We start from the raw sequence: 20,715 nt of genomic DNA on the forward strand, positions 1-20,715 counted from the left end.
CTATTTGATATGTACAGTATAATATATTAGTATGTTATGAACAGTCTGTTAATTGAGGTATTTTTATGCATTACTGATGCAAGTTTATTCTTTTATTGAAGTTTTTACCCTGTTGAACGCCGGGGAAGCAGTGAGAGCAGAATAACTGTAGAAATGAAGCTCTGACAACCAGAAGTTAAAGTTACTTCCACATTTGTAGACGATAACTCTGCTTGTAGACAATAACTACGCATTTGTAGACGATAACTCCACATTTGTAGACAATAACTCTGCATTTGTAGACAATAACTCCACATTTGTCATCAATAACTCTGCATTTGTAGACAATAACTCCACATTTGTCATCAATAACTCTGCATTTGTAGGCAATAACTCCACATTTGTAGTCTAATTTAGCCACTTGTTAGCAACCAGACCCTTTTAAAGAAATGCAAAAGCTTAGAGAAATCACCAGTCATATATTTTTGATTCAGTATTTCACGGTGTGGAGTAAAATGTGAACATCTCTGGAGCTTGTTCAGCCATACATATAAAAACCACAGACGTCGAGACAAGGAGACCAGGTTTTAGGACTCATTCCTGCAGCGTTGTCTTCGATATAACTTTTTAACTTCTATACTTTTTAAGATCTGATTAAGAAGCAGAGGATCGTCCAAACAAACGTCCTTTACAGCCTCTGACTGGAGCTGCATCGTCCTCCTCTCGAAGCCACGGTGGAAAATTCCCTCCCTGGCACGCCGACACTAAATGCCTCCTCCCTCCCTCCCTCCCCTTTTCCCGAAAGGTCTCAGCGGATTATTCCACATGTGGGGTCTCTCTCTACGACGGCCTCCACATCCGGCCTCCCACTGGGAAAAACTCTCACTGGCATCGAACGGTGCAACAACAGCAGCAGCAGCGGCGGCGGCGGTGGCGGCAGTGGCAGCGGGGGAGAAAGCCGACCCAGATCCCCAGATTACGGGACCCGTCTAATGACTGTTTGGGGACGATGACATAAGCGACGTGTGGGAAATAAAATGTGCATGAAAGAGTGAGATGAAGACAATGGAGCGTAGTTTTTCCCACCCGGTGGGATTTGAACGCACGTGTACATGTACACAGCAGAGCGGAGGGTGCAGATGTGCAGCAGCGGTGCCAGTGATTTGTGTGTGTGTGTGTGTGTGTGTGTGTGTGTGTGTGTGTGTGTGTGTGTGTGTGTGTGTGTGTGTGTGTGTGTGTGAGAGAGAGAGAGAAAGTGTGTGTGTTTGGGATTAGTGTATTGACAGCTGACTGACAGCAGGTGAGTGTGGTCTCCTCCCCCCTCCTCCAACTTCTTACATAACGGGGATCAATTAGCAAAGAGCAAGTCCTCCTGACACACATCCACACACACAAACACACAAACACACACACGAACACACACACACTCCTCCATCACCTCCATCGACAAGGTCACAGCTGTTTCAAACGAACTTTGACCTTTCTCCTCCGTCCGGATTCATAATTGTGTCAAATCACAAACAGGAGCCACCTCAAGACTCTACGCTCAAACTTTATCACAAATAAGAAGAGTATGAAGGAATAATATAATAAGTCACATTAATTGAAATTCATGTTCATTGTCAAATACTGGAAGGACACGATATTCGTAGATGATGGCTGGACACAGATTGAAATTCATTTACTGAATGCTCAACAAATATGTGTACATGCAATTATATAAAAATAACAACCAGAAGAGTATGTGAATGGTTGAATTGTGGAATCTCAACAAAAAAGCCTGTTCAAATGTGACAATTGGGACATTACCTTTGTAACATTGTTAAAGAAATACTTATTTAATCATTTATAAAAAATTCTCCTTAGATAAATACTAATTATAGCATGTAATTCATAAAGACAGTTATACATGTTTAACTTTTAAATACACGCTTAATAATCAATGAATTCATTGTCACAACATTTAATATCATAAATGGTCTTATGAGCCACTGACAAGTGCTGTATTCATAATTTATTAGGTTAAAAAATATAATAATTAAACACATTATAGATAGTTTTATGAGCCCAGAGTTGACCATTTCCCTAATTTTCCTTCAGAAATGAATAAAGTTCATTCTATTCGACTCTATTCTATTGTATTATTATTATAACTGTATTATTGTGGGATGCATGTTTTATAAATGATGGTTACTATTGTACTGTAGTAATAAAGTGTTATCTATACTTCCTCATGAACACCAATAAACTATCCTCACGTCCACATTATCAACAGCTACTTCTTTCTTTACGTACGTTTCTGCTATGCATTTTTAGGAGGAGTAAATATTTGGTGAAGCAGATATCATCATCATTGTAGAGCAGAGGACACACTGTGATCAGCTGCTGGACAAACAAGTGTGTGTGTGTGTGAGCGGGAACATGTTGTAATTCATCCCTGATGTCGAGACGACACAAAACACAGCCGCAGCCGAGCGCTGTATAAAATAGTTTTGTGTGAAGTTACGACTTCAGCCAGGTTTAGCTCTGGCTCGGCACCAAATCTGGCTCTTTAAAACCCTTAACGAAGCCGACTAATCTCCTTGTAGAGTTTAATTGACTTTGGATCAGCTGTGTGGCTATAACAACAGCAGCAACACACACGGACTCAGAGAGTTTTTACCTCCCCCGCCCTGTCAATTAACTCCCGCCATGTGCTTTCTATTGCGTAACTGGATCTTTGATAGTGATAAACTTTGTCAAACGACAACTCAGGGAGAGCTGGAGTTAGGATCGGATCATAAATTAACCATATTAGATGCACGAGTCTACTTCCTGTAACAGAAGCTGCTGCTGTAAGAGGACAGAGAGAGTGTTTCTGCTTTAGAGCAAATATTATAGAGATAAATACAAAAATATGAAGTGTTTTTCTCAATGAATCTGTCATGGGAGAGGCTGTTGTTTTCGAGGAGCTGTGAGGTTTTCAAGGTTTGTATTGTGAAGTGGTGGTGGTGGGAACGAGGGATGAGTAAGAGGAGCCTGTTCTTGTCTGATAACAATCTTTGTGAATCACCTCGGTCCACACATACACACACACATACAATTTGGTGGCACAAAACAACACCACAACAAAGCAGCCTGCTGTCATGGTACACAGGAAACACCCTGCACGTGTGCTGCACCGACAAAAGATAGATAAAAGTCTCAGCTGCAGAGTCTCTCACAACGCAAACCACAGGTGACTGGACACTGGAGGTTCAGTCTGGGTCTATTTAAAGAACCTGTGTTGCACAAATATTAGATATCTCTGTGTTTTTTAATAATTAATCGGCTCTAGGTTCTATATTAATACTGTGAAAGTTTTAAAGCCTCAGTCCAGAGAGAAATGCACACAGCCTGTATGCAGAAACTGAGCCTTAAAACTAGCCGTCAGGACTTCCTGTAACTTTGTGATGTCACAACAAAGCTGTGAACAAGCCCCGTCCACCACCTGGACCCATCACCGTCCAACACTTTGCAGGATTTGGTTTCTCTGAGTTTAGTTTGGTTTACCCTGAAATCTGCTACATTTTTAATTCAGTCACTCAGAAAACAGTCAGCCAATCAGAAGAGAGCGACTCGGAGCCCCCTCCTCTCTTCTGATTGGCTGATACCGACCTACTGTTACTAGAGCTCCAGAGAGAAGCTGAAAAACGACACCAAGATGGTTTTTGGCCCATTACACCATAAATATAACAAACACTTCAAACAAAACACAGGAAAATTGTGAAAAATTTAGTTTTAAATCTGAACTTTTGTCATTTTCAGGCACACAAATCAGAGAAATTATCAACTTTTTCCAAAATGCGTCTCTTGAATGAACATCCATGAAATTTTAACTTCTGTCCTGAGGTCATAGAAATTAGTAAAAGTGAAAACATGAAGAAGTCCATGACTCTTCAGTGTTTTATGACTCAAACTCTGTGTCAGGCTTTAAAAGGAAACACCAACTGAGTCCAGCTGAGAAGTTCATAGACGGTTAAAACAATTCCTGGGGAGATGATTCAGGTTTTCTTAAGCAGCTCTTTTTCTTTTTTTTTTGTAGTGACTCGAATTTATTTTAAAAGCTGTAAACACACACACACACACAGTCACACACAGTGTCCAAAAGCAAACACCAGCCTCTCGTTGCTTTATCAACAGTTCGGAGACCCCTGACGGGTCGGCGCTGTGCACGACGCCTACCACCATCTGTCGCAGGCTGCAGCCAGTCAGAGGCGCAACAATAACAACAAGGCCGATCTCCGAGCGCTGCTAAGCTCCTGATGCAACTCGCTAAAGCAATGACCCGACAGGTGGAGGAAGAAGAAGAAGAAGAAGAGGAGGAGGAGGAGGAGGAGGAGGGTCAAAGAAAGGCAACAGGAGTGTGCGTGTGTGTGTGTGTTTGTGTGTCAGTGGAAGGTCGGGCTCATAATCCATGCTCTACGGCTTCTAGCCAGGCTGAAGCAGCGGGTGTATGATGACATTTAGAGGGCGGGATGAGTTCATCGCAGTGAGTCAGATTTATTATACTCAGAGGAGCGAGTACCTGCTCTTTACAGCCAGCTCTGGCATCGGGCGGCGAAAAGCAAGTTAACGTGTTGCCGTTGCTGTTGAAACTCAATCACATTTAGATCAAAGATGTTTTACGTCCTCGTGACGTGAAGCCTGCTGTCAGGTTTTCATCCTTCTTTACAAATATTCACTGTTGTTTTACTCTTGGTACAATAGTACTATCGAGGAGAGAGGGGGCAAGATTTTCTATTTTAAAGCTGCAAATGCACATCAAACAAAACTTTGATATCGTCTGGCATTGTTAAGTCACAAATTTGTGAGAAAAAAAACTCAAATTCACAAGAACAACGCTTGAAAATGTGTGTTTTTTCTTTGAAGTAAGTGAGTAAACATGTGTCTACACTTCACCATGTAAGTTAATGAGGGGCTGGAATAAGGACATGGCAACATAGTTGAATAAATAAAGTAGAATATGGATAATCCATGATCTAAACACACACATTTAAACACTAAACACAAATTTTCAAGTTTTTTCCCACAAAAATGTGACTTGTTTTTCTCATAAATGAGCTTTAAGTTAACTTTCTCCTAAATTTGCAGCTTTAAACTTTTAGATCCTGAGTTTTAACCTCAGAAATGTCTTGGCGTTTGTCACGTGACACGAACTTTGGCCATTTTTTGTTTACCACAAGGCAACAGGTTATTATAATATTATGTCCTCGGAGCAGAGTTACGTCTCCAGGGGTTACAGCGTCGCTATGGGCCGGGGCGCTATAGCTCGTTAGCGTGCTGCAGTCGGTGTAATAATAAAAGACGTGATAAGAGTTACCACCAGACTGACAAAAAAAAGCCTCTTTACAAACCAAACTCCGGTGTTAAGTCAACATGGATGTTAAAGGGATAGTTCACCCTAGAATGATATTTCGCTCATTATCTACTCACCCTCATGTTGACTAAGGGCTGGAAGAATTATCAGAGTCCACCGTCCCTTCTCTTAGTTACAGGGGGTCTCGGCGTAGCAGTGCATTTCAATGCAACGGTTGCAAAGGGACACCAGAGCTCTTCGTAAAAAAACACACACAAAAAAACATCCAAATACCTCCATGATGCTCGTATGTAATGTCCGTCTTGTGCTGAAGCCCCAAATTGCGTAATTGTCCCGAAAAAAATTAAATAAGTCTATATTTTAAGCTTGTTTGTAGCGGAAGCTTCTCGAAGCTTCTCTTCCTGGTCCGTCCAAATATCGCGTGATTTGCGCCGGCGTCATTGCGGTTACTGCGAATCACGCGAGATTTGGACGGACCAGGAAGAGGAGAAGAAGAAGAAGACGAGAAGCTTCCGCTACAAACAAGCTTAAAATATAGACTTATTTAATTTTTTTCGGGACAATTACGCAATTTGGGGCTTCAGCACAAGACGGACATTACATACGAGCATCATGGAGGTATTTGGATGTTTTTTTGTGTGTGTTTTTTTACGAAGAGCTCTGGTGTCCCTTTGCAACCGTTGCATTGAAATTCACTGCTACGCCGAGACCCCCTGTAACTAAGAGAAGGGACGGTGGACTCTGATAATTCTTCCAGCCCTTAGTCAACATGAGGGTGAGTAGATAATGAGCGAAATATCATTCTAGGGTGAACTATCCCTTTAAGTCCTCTCAGCAATCAAGATAATCTGTTTGAACATCTACGTCTCCATGGCGACGGGACCAACTACATCTGCTGATGAAGCTCACATGATACGACTGAAAGTTGCAACTTAACACACACACACACAGTTGACTTTGTTTGGTAACACTTTACAATAAGTACACACTATTAATCATTAGTTAAGGATTAATAAATACTGAATTCTTATAACGCATGAATACTCATTAGTACATGTAGTTTATAAATACAGCTGGTGCTTATCAATGATGAGTAAAACATTTTTAACTGTTTATAAACTACATGCTAATAAGTATTCATGTGTTATAAATGTTGAATTCAGTATTTAAAGCTTAACTAATGCTTAATAGTGTATATTTATTATAAAGTGTTACCCTTTGTTTTATCTTTATATTGTTCATATGTACTGTATGATGTGAAATACTGACTGAATAAAAGCAACGTAACTTCAGTGAATGAACCCTGAGTTCAGACGACAAGGTCACAAATGAGGTGTGAGGTGTGTGTGTGTATAGACAGAGATTATGTAAGAGTTGTGTGTCTGTTTGAGGTAAAACTAGTTATTTCCTCAGTTTGTATCTGTGTTGGTGCAAATGTGTGTTTGTCAAGGGATGTTTCAACCTCCCAGTGTGTGTGTGTGTGTGTATATATGTGAGAAAAAAAAGGAATCTATCTGAGCTGAATCTGCCTCTGTCACCGGTGTTCGCTGCTCCACCCACAACACACAACAACACGGCTGCATACCTGCAGGATGAGGACGAAGTAGTCGACGGGTTTGCCCCGCTGGTAGACGTAGTGATGTGGCGAGCGCTTGTCGCTATCGTTGAACTTGATCTCCTGGATCACGTCGGGGTGGCGCAGGATCCTCAGCAGCACCTTGTCTGAGATCTGAGACGGGCTGAACAAGCTCACCTCTGCAAGGAGAAGAGGAAAAAAGACACTTTTACTTATAAATCTTCAATATTTTTGTTTTTACTTTCTCTGCAACGTAAACTGAAATGACTTTATGTTGATTTGATGCATTAAATATAAAATTAGAGTTATATAAATGGGTGTGAGCACAGGTTAGCCTACAACAAAACAATGCAGCAAACTGAATTAATTAAAAGGATTATAAAGGTCGTTCAAGTTCAATTTAACAACAAACTATGCAGCATCATGTATGAATTGAAATAACTGGGCAGCACATTAATTTCTATCAGTTACAGCTTCCAAATTAATTTAAATAAAGATCAGCTCTTTGTCAGACTTATGAAAAAAAAAAGAAAAAAGGAATAGATTGTATTTTATCTCCTGGTCTGAGTCAGTGTAAGAGAATAAGTCTTTACTTTAATCGGTTTAGATAAAAAGAAGACATATGACGACAACATCTTGAGCTGAAGTGCGTTTTACACAGTTTTTTCAATATTACATAGATAAAATGTTCAATTTAGAGAGTGTCTCTAAACGCTGCGTCGCTCATCTCTGAGTCTCTGACCAAAATGTAGGAAAAGGAAGTGACATCATCCTAGAAAGACGTCACTGATTTCCTTTAACGTTTGTGAAACCGGTTATGAAACTTCACACCCTGAGTCTGAGCTGCTTCACAAGACTGATACTTCCCACAGTCTTTTTTATTTAATTTCACTATTTCTTTACGTTCTTCTCTTTTTTTAAATTAGCATTTCTCCTTTTTCTTGTTGTAACCTGTCATGCCTTTAAAAACAAAGGCCTGTTTCTCTTTTTTTTTTCTCTCTAATAATATAAATAATGACTCATGAAGTTGTGAAGTTGAAACAATCAGTCAACATTTTAGAAAAGTAATCAGCAAAGTATTTGGAGGATTGATAAGAGACTGGTAACTGATCTGCAAAATGGAGCTACAGCAAACGAAAGGATCAATTAACACCAATTAACTCAACATAGTCTCATCTGATGGTTATTTTTGCATAGATAAAAAACTAATTGACAGATTAACCAATAGAAATTTCAAAAATATTAAAGGATTATCTTAAAATTCAGTATCAATATGAGCTTCCTGACATCAGCTCTCTGCCGTTTCATGTATTTGGTTTACATTCATGTCTCCTATATTGATATCCAGGCTGATGCGATAATCAGCTATAAGTTTCTTCTTGGTCTCCACCCAAAGTGAGGACAAAGAAACGATCCGATGTGCAAATAAAACACACAGTGAGAGGTGAGGCCTGTGAGGCCGATGCTGGAATCCATCATCCACAAACCAAACACACTCCTTTCACAACGATGAGGGGAAAACAAATGTGGGTGGGTAGTTTTATATGGAGAGGGACATCTGTATGTATGTTGGATGTGACTCTTCTTTATACATGTGCTAGCTAGACCAACACATCTTTTCTCTGTAGTTTTTACACAGCTGTATCGCTTTACTCTAATTACAGGAAAGGATATTTAAAGATGGCGCCTCCATCAATAACCATTGTAAAGTCTGAGGAAGCTTGAAACATTACACACTTACTAATAAATGGGAGCTTAATGGTGTGCGGATCCCTTTATTATTATTTTTGCTTATACTGTTTTTAGATCCAGCACCTGACCAGACGTTTTTTGGCCTGTGCGTGTAACCCACCTTTTTATCACACTTTTTTCGGGAAAAACAAATGTCCCATTAAGTTTTCAGAAACACTGACACTGTATCTTAAATCTTTTCAGCTCAAGAAGTACTAAAACTAGAACTAAAAGTCCTTAAAGAGGAACTACTAGTCCAGTGCCTTTTCCGCTGTTTTACTAACCCTCCTCTAGGTCATGTGCATTTGTTTACAACAAAGCCGGCGAGAAATCAATCAATAGAGCGGTAGATAACGTTATATATCATACACAATGTTACAACGTGTATATTTGTGTAGTCGTATCTGTAATGAACAAGAGATTACGGGTTACGGGAGAGTTTGTTCACGGTGCTGCAGAGACGAGAGCTGGGACACCGGGTCGGAGGCTCTGATCTTACATGGTTGGTTTTCATTTATTTAACCGGCACAATTACTCCAAAGCTGTTATGTTATGTTTAATTAAGGTAAAAATGTAGCAGAGTTAAGCGACAAATCCTGCATAGTTCCTCTTTAAACATTATTGTGACTTTCTCAGCCTGCAGGCGAAATCAGACACAATCTAAAAACAGCCGGGTGGTGATCATTAATCTGAACGAGAACACAACAGAAGAAAAAAAAAAAAGGGGAAACAAAGAGGAACAGAGAAGCAGTAACTTCCTGCACACAACCTCTAGGAAAATGAAAAATCAAATTCCTGTGTAATGAATCAAGAACAGAAAAAGAAAAAAGAAAAAACGAGAGCAATGTCCTGAGAAAGAAAGAAAACAGAAACAGAGTAAGCAGACGCTGATGTAATGGCCTGCAGAGGAAGACTCACTCTGGCATGTTCACACACACACACACACACACACACACCACGCTGCCTGTCTGTGATATGAGGAAGTGCTACGTCATGTTAGCAGCAGCAGCAGCAGCAGCAGCAGCAGCAGCAGCAGCTAACTGGAGCTAACGGCCTCGTCGTGCCAGACTGGGATCAGCTAACAGCGCTAACCAGCCGTGTTCTCCGGTGGCGGCGGCTTCACATCCAGCTGGCGTCGGTCCAGAGGCTCCATGTGCTGCTGCTGCTGCTGCTGCTGCTGCTGCTGCTGCTGCTGCTGCTGCTGCTGCTGCTGCTGCTGGTTGGCGGTGGAGGAGGCGGCGGCGGTGGACACACGCAGACAGGCGGGCAGCTGGGGTCGTAAACAGATCCTCTAAATAAATAAACAGAGTGAAACCTCCTCGCCGCAGGCCCAGACCTGCTGCGCTGCTCACCGACATGGCAGGAGGAGGAGGAGGTTCATGTTCTGACTAAACAGAGCTGGCATCATGCAAAAGTTTGGGTCGAAACAATTCAATTCAATTCAATTCAAAAAACTTTATTCATCCCCAAGGGGCAATTAAAAAGCACGCTGAGCAGTTCAGGTAAGATCACAATAAACAGCAAACACTCACACATACACACACACACGCACACACACACACACACACACAAGAATGAGATAAATAAATAAATAATAAATAATGCAACTTTAAAGTGCAGTGCATTCATGTCCTTCAGGCCAATCAAATCCAGTCCAACCCTCCACACAATTTAGGAGGTGAGTGGTGGGTGGAGGGTGATAACTTCCTGTTAATGTGAACAGTTCAGTTTGTCAAAGGGATAGTTCAACATTTTGGCAAATTGGCCCATTGCCATAATCCCTATAGTTTTAGCAGTAGGTTTGTTACCTTTAATTGTCGGTGCAAGCTGTTTTTAGAGCGGCGGAGCAGAGCCGTGAGCTGCTCAGAGCTACGCTACGGAGGCTCATGGGATTTCTTGGTTTCCCTCATCAAACTCATCAAATACACAATCCAACAACTCCAAAATGCTCTGGTGGACAAGTTGTGACCTGCACATTCACCACGCTATGAGATAATAACAGAACATTATGAGACAGAGTTGTTTTAGAGGTAAAACAGCTGATGCATGTTCCCATCGGGCAGTTTGTCTGCAAGCAGTCTCTGCATTTACCTCGAAAACAACTCTGTCTCAAAATGCATGTGATTGGTACCACTTGAAGGGGGCGTATAAATAATGATTTCCCCCCCAAAAAAGCGTGCCTGCATGGATATTGTAGGCTACAAATCCCTTCAAGACCGCTCTGCCAGTCCGAGACATTGTGAGACCGTGACAAGACCAAGACCACAAAAAGGGGTCTCGAGAACTACAAATCTAGTGTGTGTGTGTGTGTGTGTGTGTGTGTGTGTGTGTGTGCAGTTTAATCTGTCCGTCCACCTACCTGTAGCCAGGAAGCGATGGGCAGCGAGCAGCAGCTGAGGAGAGATCTTCACTTTTGATTCGCTCTCGTGTTTGAAGGCTGAGAAGTCTCTCTTGTTCTTATTGGGCGCCACCTTTTTCCTGTTGCGGTTATCAGCTGGGAAGTGACACACACACACACACACACACACACACACACACACACACACACACACAGACACACACACACAGAGACACACAGACACACACACAGTTATTTCACAGAAGATCAAGTTCCTGCAGTCGTTACTTCATCAGTCTGATAAACAGAACCGGTCTGTGGACGACGTGCAGCTCAGAGATGAAACGACAAAAACCTCCAGATAATTTAACAATAAAGTCATAAACGTCTGATAAATGATTGATTGATGAACGCATTGATGAAACCGGCTGAAGAGATGAGAGGCGTTGTCGACTCACTGTAAAGGTCCGACTCGTCCAGGATCTCTGACTTGATGATTTCCTCGATCACGTCCTCCAGCGTGACCAGGCCCACCACCTCGTAGAACGGATCCCCCTCCCCCTCGTTGTTCACCTTCTGCACTATGGCCAGGTGGGACTTTCCTGAGGGAGACAAAGAAAAGGAAACGTTAATGCATGAGCTACTTATCGGTTGATTGATTGATTGATTACGTACAGAGCACGTACAGTAGAGGCTGTCGAGTTAGAGAGGAGAAGCAAACGTGATTTTTTTTCATTCATGAAACTGATGTGGAAAAAACCATTAGTTCCCGACGCAGAGGGCGTTGATGTTTGGTGGCGATGACGTGGATTAAAAAGGTCGAATCAGGAAGAAACTGAGCGATCAGACACTTTGAAAACAGACGAGTGCTGCTTCTTTACCATGTATACCATATGTACCATTGTTTTCTGGTGCTTTCTGATACGTTTTTACATAAATGACCCAAAACCTGACACAAGGTTTCTGTCCAGGGCGACTCAATACGTGATCTTTTTGGTTTTCTGTGTTTTATTCAATTCAATCAATTCAATTCAATTCATTTATTAAGGACTGCACAACATAGAAAGTGTTTATAAAAGTATAAACTCCAGATTAACCACAGACTGATCTTACATTTTACATTGATTTTCCTAAAAACAAGCTCTGGATCCCTATTTTACCTTTTATCAATATCACAATCTAAATGCTTTGAACACGTTTAACTGGAGAGAGGACGTAGCATCCAGCTGCCTGTGTTGGACCATATGAACCTGCATAGTACATTTTATAGACAAGCATTTAATGCAAATAATAAAACCCACACAACAAATATTCCATTTTACTTATATGGAATATGCAAAACCATCAAATCGTCATATGTGTAATAGAAGAGCTGTGTGTGGAAAAAACTGGCCTTTTAATTTAATTTTTGCAATAACTTCCAATAACTTATTGTAATATCTTTTAGTTTATATACATATATATTTATTGCGTCCCTTGTTGCATCCTGTTTATGTTTTATCAGTGTTTTTATGGAGCCGTGAGCTCATGATTTCACTCTGCTCTGCATCTCTGATCTTTTCTCCTGAACGACAACGAAGAGGAAGAGCTTGAAGCTTGAATCTCGAATCTTGAGTTGTGGCCTTAAAGTCTCTCTGTGTGTTCACAGAAACTACCAGAGGAAACCAGTGCGCTGCTCTGTCACCACCACAGTCACTCTGATATTAATTCAGTCACGTGACCTTCCTGCTGCACCAACGGCAAACACACAGACTCACAACTGATCGTGTACAAACAGCAGCAGCCGAGACCAAGCTGGGTCATAATAATTAATATGATCAAACTTACTGACGAGGCTGCAGCACGTAACGTGATAATAATAATAATAATAATAAATGTTATTTATAATGCACTTTACATTTAAGCAATCTCAAAGTGCCACAGTACAGGCTTAATTTAAAAAGGGACACAAGTTAAGAAAAGACAATGAAAAGTGTACTAAAATTTAGCAGAAAGCTTTCCTGAATAAATATGTCTTCAGGTTTGATGAGTGCAATTATCGTTTTTCCCTCAACTTTATTTACAATTTTCGAAATATATTCATTTGACTGATGAATACATAGATGGTGAAAACTCATTGTTACGGCCCCAAAGCAAAAGAAACAAAGGCTCAAACGCCTACTTACAAAGACACTCACTCTTCACTATCTCATCTTGCTTTACACAAATAATCAAAATAAGAAGGAAAAACTAAACAAAAGCATCAAAAAGCAGACAAACAGGTTCGTGTTCGACGGCTTCAATCCATCATTTAAAAGTCGGCACCTTTTTTTTCCTCTACAACGGAACAGAAATAAGTCGACGTGTGAATCCACCTGCCTCTAAAACCGGATTCTGGGACACCGGTGGCTCTTTTATATGATGCAACACTGTAGCTGAGGTTGTCAGGTTGTAAATATGATTATTCCAGTACATAACAGCGTCGAGCCGAGACAAACAAATCATCATATGATGGATGGATGGACGGACGGACGGATTCCTGGCTGATAACGGCTCTGTTCTAACATTAACTCATCCAAACAGCTGCAGCACAAAGAGCCTGTTAATGTGTAGCCTACAGGTCTTTAAGCCGCCGCGGGGTGGGGTGAGGGGGGGGGGGCTGGACTTCGGCCCAACCACAGTTACTGTACAACACACACACTCATACACTCATAGACACACACACACACACATGCTCTGCTGGTGATGAACTCTTCAAAAATGCAGAGAGACGAAATGTGGTTGAGAGAGCTGGGAAATGTATTATTACACTTGGGAGAAAATCAGGTACATCATATCTGCAATAGAGGAAATCTTTCTTAAAATCTGGCAACCTTTTCTCGATTTTAATGTAGAGATGCACCGATCCGATACCCAGATCGGATATCGGCTCCGATACTGACTAATTAGCTGGATGAATGGATTATCGGATGAATGAGGCCGATCCAGCATCCCGATCCAGTCATTTCTTTTTTTATTAATATCATACACAGCAATACAGTTACAGCGATCTAGTGTTATTTATTTCTTTTTGCTGCTAATGTACACTCTGTTATTTGCTAATTAATAATATTAAGTACATTTATATCTGTGTTAATTTGTTACCTTTTTTTTAACAAGGTTAAATGTTTATGTCAAGCCTGATGCCTTCACTCACATGGCAAGGTACAGTATACGGTTCATTCATTCAACAGTAGTATCGGATCGGTATCGGGTATCGGTCGATACGCTCAGCCCAGGTATCGGTATCGGATTGAATCGGAAAAAACTGGATCGGTGCTTCTCTAATTTAATGTCTAAAAACTGAATTAGTGCTATTCTGTCGCTGCGCCATTTATTTTACACCTGTCCTGTTTGTCGCTTGTCAAAAAAAACTGTACTGTTCTGTGTAGCACCACCAACTATTGCTAATATATGTATCTTTTCCTGTTATAAAAACAATAAAATTAAATACACAAATTTCATATCCAGACGAGTGCTGGTTTGGCCCCGGCGATGCTCTCAATTATTAATGGTGCTGCTGCCAGAGAGAAGCAGAGAGAAGCACTCACAGGATATCTAGGGGGGTTTGGTCCCCGAGTGAATCACTTCCTCCTCCTCCTCCTCTCTCTCTTTCTCTCTCTTTACCCAGACAAACACACAGCAGCACATGTGAGGATACACATGAAAGCAGAAAGGTTTAAACAGCAGGACAGGTGAACGACTCCTGGTGATGATACAGGAGGCGCCATCGCTGCTGAAGTCGGGAAAACAACACCATTTTATTTTCTATTCTCACTCTCTCACTCGTCTCAGCTTATTAGCTCCACACATCTGGAATCATCTACAGCTAACTCTCTAGTTAAAGGGATAATTCAACATTTTGGCAAATTGGCTCATTGCCATAATCCCTATAGTCATAGCAGTAGGTTCGTTACCTTTAATTGTCGGTGCAAGCTGTTTTTAGAACGGCGGAGCAGAGCCGTGAGCTGCTCAGAGCTACACTACGGAGGCTAATGGGATTTCTTGGTTTCCCTCATCAGACTCATCAAATACACAATCCAACAACTCCACAACGCTCTGGTGGACAAGTTGTGACCTGCACATTCACCACGCTATGAGATAATAACACAACGTTACCAGACAGAGTTGTTTTAGAGGCAAATACAGAGACTGCTTGCTGAAAAACTGTCCCTGAAGGCAACCCACATCAGCGGTTTTGCATGAATTTACCTCTAAAACAACTCTGTCTGGTAACGTTTCGGTAGTCCTCTCCCTGCCTCCCTTGCCTACCAGAAGCTTCCTTCATCAGCTGTTGTTAACATTTCCATGTTTCTCACATTCTCTGTTATAAACTGTTTTCTTTTTCTGTAACAACATCTATTGCACATCTGTTGCTCACCCTGAGGTTTCTCAGATTTTTCCCTGTTAAAAGGGTTTTCCATGGAGTTTTTCCTCAGTCGATGTGAGGATCTAAGGGCAGAGGATGTTGTTATGATGTCATGTGAAGCCCTTTGAGACAAACTGTTTGTAAAAACGGGCTGTACAAATAAAATTGCCTTGCCTTGCCTCGCGGTTCTGCTCCGCCGTTCTAAAAACAGCTTGCACTGACAATTAAAGGTAACAAACCTACTGCTACGACTATAGGGATTATGGCAATGGGCCAATTTGTCAAAATGTTGAACTATCCCTTTAAACTCACTTATCCCATTCAATCACTTATCCCATTCAATCATTTCAAATCTGTTCTGTGCTTTACTGTATTTTATTGTGTATATCTGTTCTGTATTTTGTTTGTTTTGCTTTATACTCTCGTCTGCACTATAATGTGGCTTGCCTCAGTGTACTAACGAGTTTAAATAAAGCTAACTAACTAACTAACTAACTAACATCCTGTTGTGATTAAAGAACGAAACAAAAGAGACACAGAGACACAGAGAGAGAGAGAGAGAGAGAGAGAGAAATCACAAAGGTCCATCGACTGTTTCCAAACAGAGCAGCAGATCAATGGGGTTTAAAAAGAGCTGCAATTAAAACAAGACCAAAGGCTTTAAGTGTCTCCTCTCTCTCTCTGTGTGTGTGTGTGTGTGTGTCCTTGATGTCTGCCTGGCGTGTCCTGGCGAAGTGGGCGCTGCTGGCACGTTGACAAACACACACTAACACACTCACACTCCTCACGCTCTCAGCTTTGACCTTGCCTCCCTCCGTTTTGTTTTGTTTTTAGCAGCGACAGACTTTGGGACGTTCAGGAATCCGTTTCCCACCAGCGCCACCGCCGCCGTGACATCCCCATGTGATGTCATGGCGTGAGAGACGGGACGGGACGGGACAGGGGAGGTGGGCGGATGATGGACTGTGTATTTAGTCTGGACGCTGAAGTCCCCCACTCCCCCCCCGGGGCTGAGTAACAAGCCTCCAAGTTTTTTTTTTTCCACTCCGGATGATTCGCTCATCGTTTAGGCCACTGGTTCTCAAACATTTTTACATCAAGGAATTAGACCACGCCACCCGCACCACCCACATTGGACAAAACTTGGAAACAAACACCAGACATACACAAATGTTTGTTCTGAGTCTGAATAATGTTGATAAGTAATAAGTGAATAATGTTAGTCAATGTACGTTCAAATTAGGGCCAATGACGTGAATTTCAGGAGAAATTTAGATACATTTCTGGGGGAAAAAATGCACACAAGCCATTCAAATTTAATCTTTAAATGTGAATGGTAAAAGGAAACAAATAAATAAATATTTTAAAAATTGTCTTAATCAACCAAAAATTTTGGTTGTTTCTCTTAAATCATTTTTATTCTTGCAAAATGTGGTTATAAAGAAGACAGACCGACACAGTCATGGTTTTATAGTAGGACTGTGTATTTCTAAGAATTTGGCGATGTTATATGTGATAGCTATGATATATGTCCCATCAGGCGGTTATGATATGATGTAATGAGAAATTTCTGGAAAAAAATGTAAGATTTCTGGAATAAAGTGAACTTTTTTCCAGAAATGTTACTTTTATTTCTCCAGAAATGTCTCAAAATTTTGGTAACATTTTGAAAAAAAAGTTGGGGACCCCCTAGAACTCTCTCACGGACCCCTGAGGGTCCCCAAACCCCACTTTGAGAACCACTGGTTTAGGATGTAAAATAGTTTAATCTATTATAAAAAGAAATTGCGAAATCAAAGTTAAGGTTTCAGGGTGTGAGAACATCTCGCAGTATTTTATTATGAGGTGATGCCGTAGCGACTCTGTATTGGTGTCTGATCAGTAGTTTACATCGTCTGTAATTAGATCTGTTGCATCTGAAGTTCAAATAAAAAGAAAACAGTTTACACGGTTGCCCATGATTTTTTAATGAAGTGTCGGCCTGTAACTGCTGTATTTATATCATAGTGTCATGTTGGATGTTTGCAGCCACTGAGTGTGTTATATTGAAAACACTGTTTGCAAATTTCATTTCCTGATGTTTATCTTTAACTTCCTGTTCACACTGATTGTTACTGATTGAGTCCTGATGAAATCCTCTGGTTCATGTTACAGAAAAGGTTTTTACTACGATGCAGAAGCTGTGAAATACAAGTACGAGTCTGACCGGATAAAAATAAACCAAATGTGTCAATACTAATTTGTTTAAAATAGACTGTTGTTTAGAATAACTAATTATATCACTTTGCTTATATTACATCATATCATAACTGCCTAATGGGACATAGCTATCAGATATAACATCGCCAAATTCTTCGAAATACACAGTCCTACTATAAAACCATGACTGTGTCGGTCTGTCTGTCCACTTTATAACCACATTTTGCAAGAATAAAAATGATTTAAGAGAAATTAACAGACTGAGGTTTTCAACAAGGGGTCAATGGTGAAATTTTTTGGTTGATTAAGACAATTTTAGAAATATTTTCCGTTTCCTTTTTCCATTTACGCTTAAAAAATAATGAGTCAATTTGAATGACTTGTGTGCATTACGATTATCACGCAACTGACAGAAGTTGTTGCTACTGGCATTAGTATCAGTTAACTCACTGTACCTTACTCATTTTACCTAAGAACCTATGTATGAATAGCTTAGTATTGAATGCACAATAACAAGATACGTTTATACACTGGCACTAGGCCCAGCTTGATATAAAACACAAATTTTATACAGTATGGGGTCCTTGTTTCATCTCTCCATCAGTCTGGGGGTCGTTGGCTTTAAATAGGTTGAAGACGCCTGATTTATACTGTTAGATGTTGACAAAAAGTTATAATTGAAATACTTAGAATGTCTCAAAAGTATCACAACAACATCGCATCATGAGTTAAAAGGATAGTTCACCCAAAATTCAAATTGCACTCATTATCTACTCACCCTCATGTCGACTAAGGGCTGGGAGAAGTTTCAGAGTCCTCCGTGGCTTCTCTGAGTTACAGGGGGTCTCGGCGTAGCAGTGCATGTCCATATAACGGTTGCAAATGGATACCACTTTTCTTCGTAACAAAAAGACACACCAAAAAACATCCAAATACCTCCATGCTGCTCGTATGTAATGTCCGTCTTGTATTGAAGCCCCGAAATGCGAAATTGTTCCGAAAAAAATTAAATAAGTCTATATTTCAAGCTCCTCTTCCTGGTCCATCCAAATCTCGTGCAAATCTCTCCAGCAGCATGGAGGTATTTGGATGTTTTTTGGTGTGTCTTTTTGTTACGAAGACAGTTGGTATCCATTTGCAACCGTCACATGGACATGCACTGCTACGCCGAGACCCCCTGTAACTCAGAGAAGCCACGGAGGACTCTGAAACTTCTCCCAGCCCTTAGTCCACATGAGGGTGAGTAGATAATGAGTGCAATTTGAATTTTGGGTGAACTATCCTTTTAACTCATGATGCGATGTTGTTTTTGTCTTTTGAGACATTCTAAGTATTTCAATAATAACTTTTTGTCAACATCTGTTTTAAAACTTTTATCTAACAGTATAAATCAGGCGTCTTCAACCTATTTAAAGCCAACGACCCCCAGACTGATGGAGAGATGAAACAAGGACCCCATACTGTATAAAATTGTGTTTTATATCATGCTGGGCCTAGTGCCAGTGTATAAACGTATCTTGTTATTGTGCATTCAATACTAAGCTATTCATACATAGGTTCTTAGGTAAAAATGAGTAAGGTGCAGTGAGTTAACTGATAATGCCAGTAGCAACAACTTCTGTCAGTTGCGTGATAATCGTAATGCACACAAGCCATTCAAATTGACTCATTATTTTTTAAGCGTAAATGGAAAAAGGAAACGAAAAATATTTTAAAAATTGTCTTAATCAACCAAAAATTTCAAACTCTGAGTCGACAGTTAAAGTTTAAAAACTGAGTGAGTAGAAGGTCGTTTTGACAGAAGTTGAATCAGTCTGAACACTTGACAGAGTCGAGGACGCCGTCGGCCGCAGCTCACAGCGCCACAAACCGACACAGGGAGGGACGGATTTTAACCAAAAACACTCTCATGCTGTCACGTCGCATCACGTCGGCCTGATACGTGACAGCCGCGTGTGTGTGACTGTGTGTGTGTGTGTGTGTGTGTGTGTGTGTGTGTTGCCCTGGTTTCGGGTCGTCTTATCTCGTGTTTTGTGACAAACGCCGTCTCATCTGCACATCAGGCGAACGGGAGCTGGCGACGCGACTGTGGGTTTGTGTGTGTTTTCTTTTAAATTGTGGACTCAGCTGATGCAGGTCAGACGCTGAACGCACAACAGCAGCAGCAGCAGCAGCAGCAGCGGCAGCAGCGTGGACTTGGCTGAACTTCCTCGTACCCAGTGTGTGTGTGTGTGTGTGTGTATGTGTGTGTTTTCAGTCTGTGTGTGTGTGTGTGTGTGTGTGCTCCGTAGAAGTCAATAGACTCTCAAGTGACTGTGCAGTGACTGAGGGTAAGTGCGTCCCCCGGGGTCCCACTTCCTCTGAAATATTGACTCAGCACCACAGGGAGAGGTCACACACACACACACACACACACACACACACTGAGTGCCTTTTCCATGACATGATGTCTCTATTTTAGTTGCTACAGTGATGCCGTGTGGAATGAACAACAATCATGTCATGAATGCTCTCCAGAGTCTTCCTCTCCTTCGCTATAGTCTTAGAGCATAATCTTAAGTGGGAGACCCCCCCCCCCAAAAAAAAAACAAATCCATATAACACCACATGCTGATCACTGTAATTATTGGTTAAAGGGATAGTTAAAGCAGATATCAGTGGCACGGCCGTTTCGGCTAATGCTGCGTTCAAGGCAGGCTTTTGAAACCGTAAGTTACAGCTTCAAGTCACAACTACGACTTGGTAGCGTTCCAGGTAACCCGTAGCTCGTGTTTTTACCATCCTGTTGTCTGTGAAAGTTCCCTATAACGGCCACTCGTAACTTCCGACCCGTGAACTCGTACCAGATCGAACTGGTATGACTTCACAGGAAGGAAAAACACAAAGTACGAGTTTCTTTGAACGCACCATGAGTTAGCAGCCCCCGCCCTTGTCAGGCATCAATTGGTCCTCGTGCTACGTCACCACATTCACGCGCATCCCTTGGCTGCACACACAGCCCTTCATGCCGTTCTCTCTCCTCATTGGATAACACTTGTATCCCACAAGGAAAATTTTCTCCTCGGGTTACAGCAGAGCAGAGTGACGGAGAGACTCGTGTTTAGGCTGAAATACTTCATGTAAGTGATTGCTGACGGAAAATAGGACTATTTAGGACTTATATTAAC

General features: G+C 41.2%; 1 protein-coding gene across 1 annotated transcript in view; it reads right to left on the reverse strand.

Annotated features, from left to right (window-relative positions):
- Positions 1 to 20,715, reverse strand: part of LOC310990866 (metal transporter CNNM4) — a 64,924-nt gene that overhangs the window by 24,252 nt on the left and 19,957 nt on the right. The window contains exons 2-4 of the mRNA XM_083978396.1: positions 11,421 to 11,564; positions 10,984 to 11,118; positions 6,903 to 7,072 (exon numbers count right to left, since the gene is read on the reverse strand). Of these exons, the coding sequence (XP_083834522.1) occupies positions 6,903 to 7,072; positions 10,984 to 11,118; positions 11,421 to 11,564 (449 nt within the window). The remainder of the gene's footprint in view (positions 1 to 6,902; positions 7,073 to 10,983; positions 11,119 to 11,420; positions 11,565 to 20,715) is intronic.

This window comes from Trachurus trachurus, assembly GCF_905171665.1.
Source record: "Trachurus trachurus genome assembly, chromosome: 9".
Classification (NCBI taxonomy): domain Eukaryota; kingdom Metazoa; phylum Chordata; class Actinopteri; order Carangiformes; family Carangidae; genus Trachurus; species Trachurus trachurus.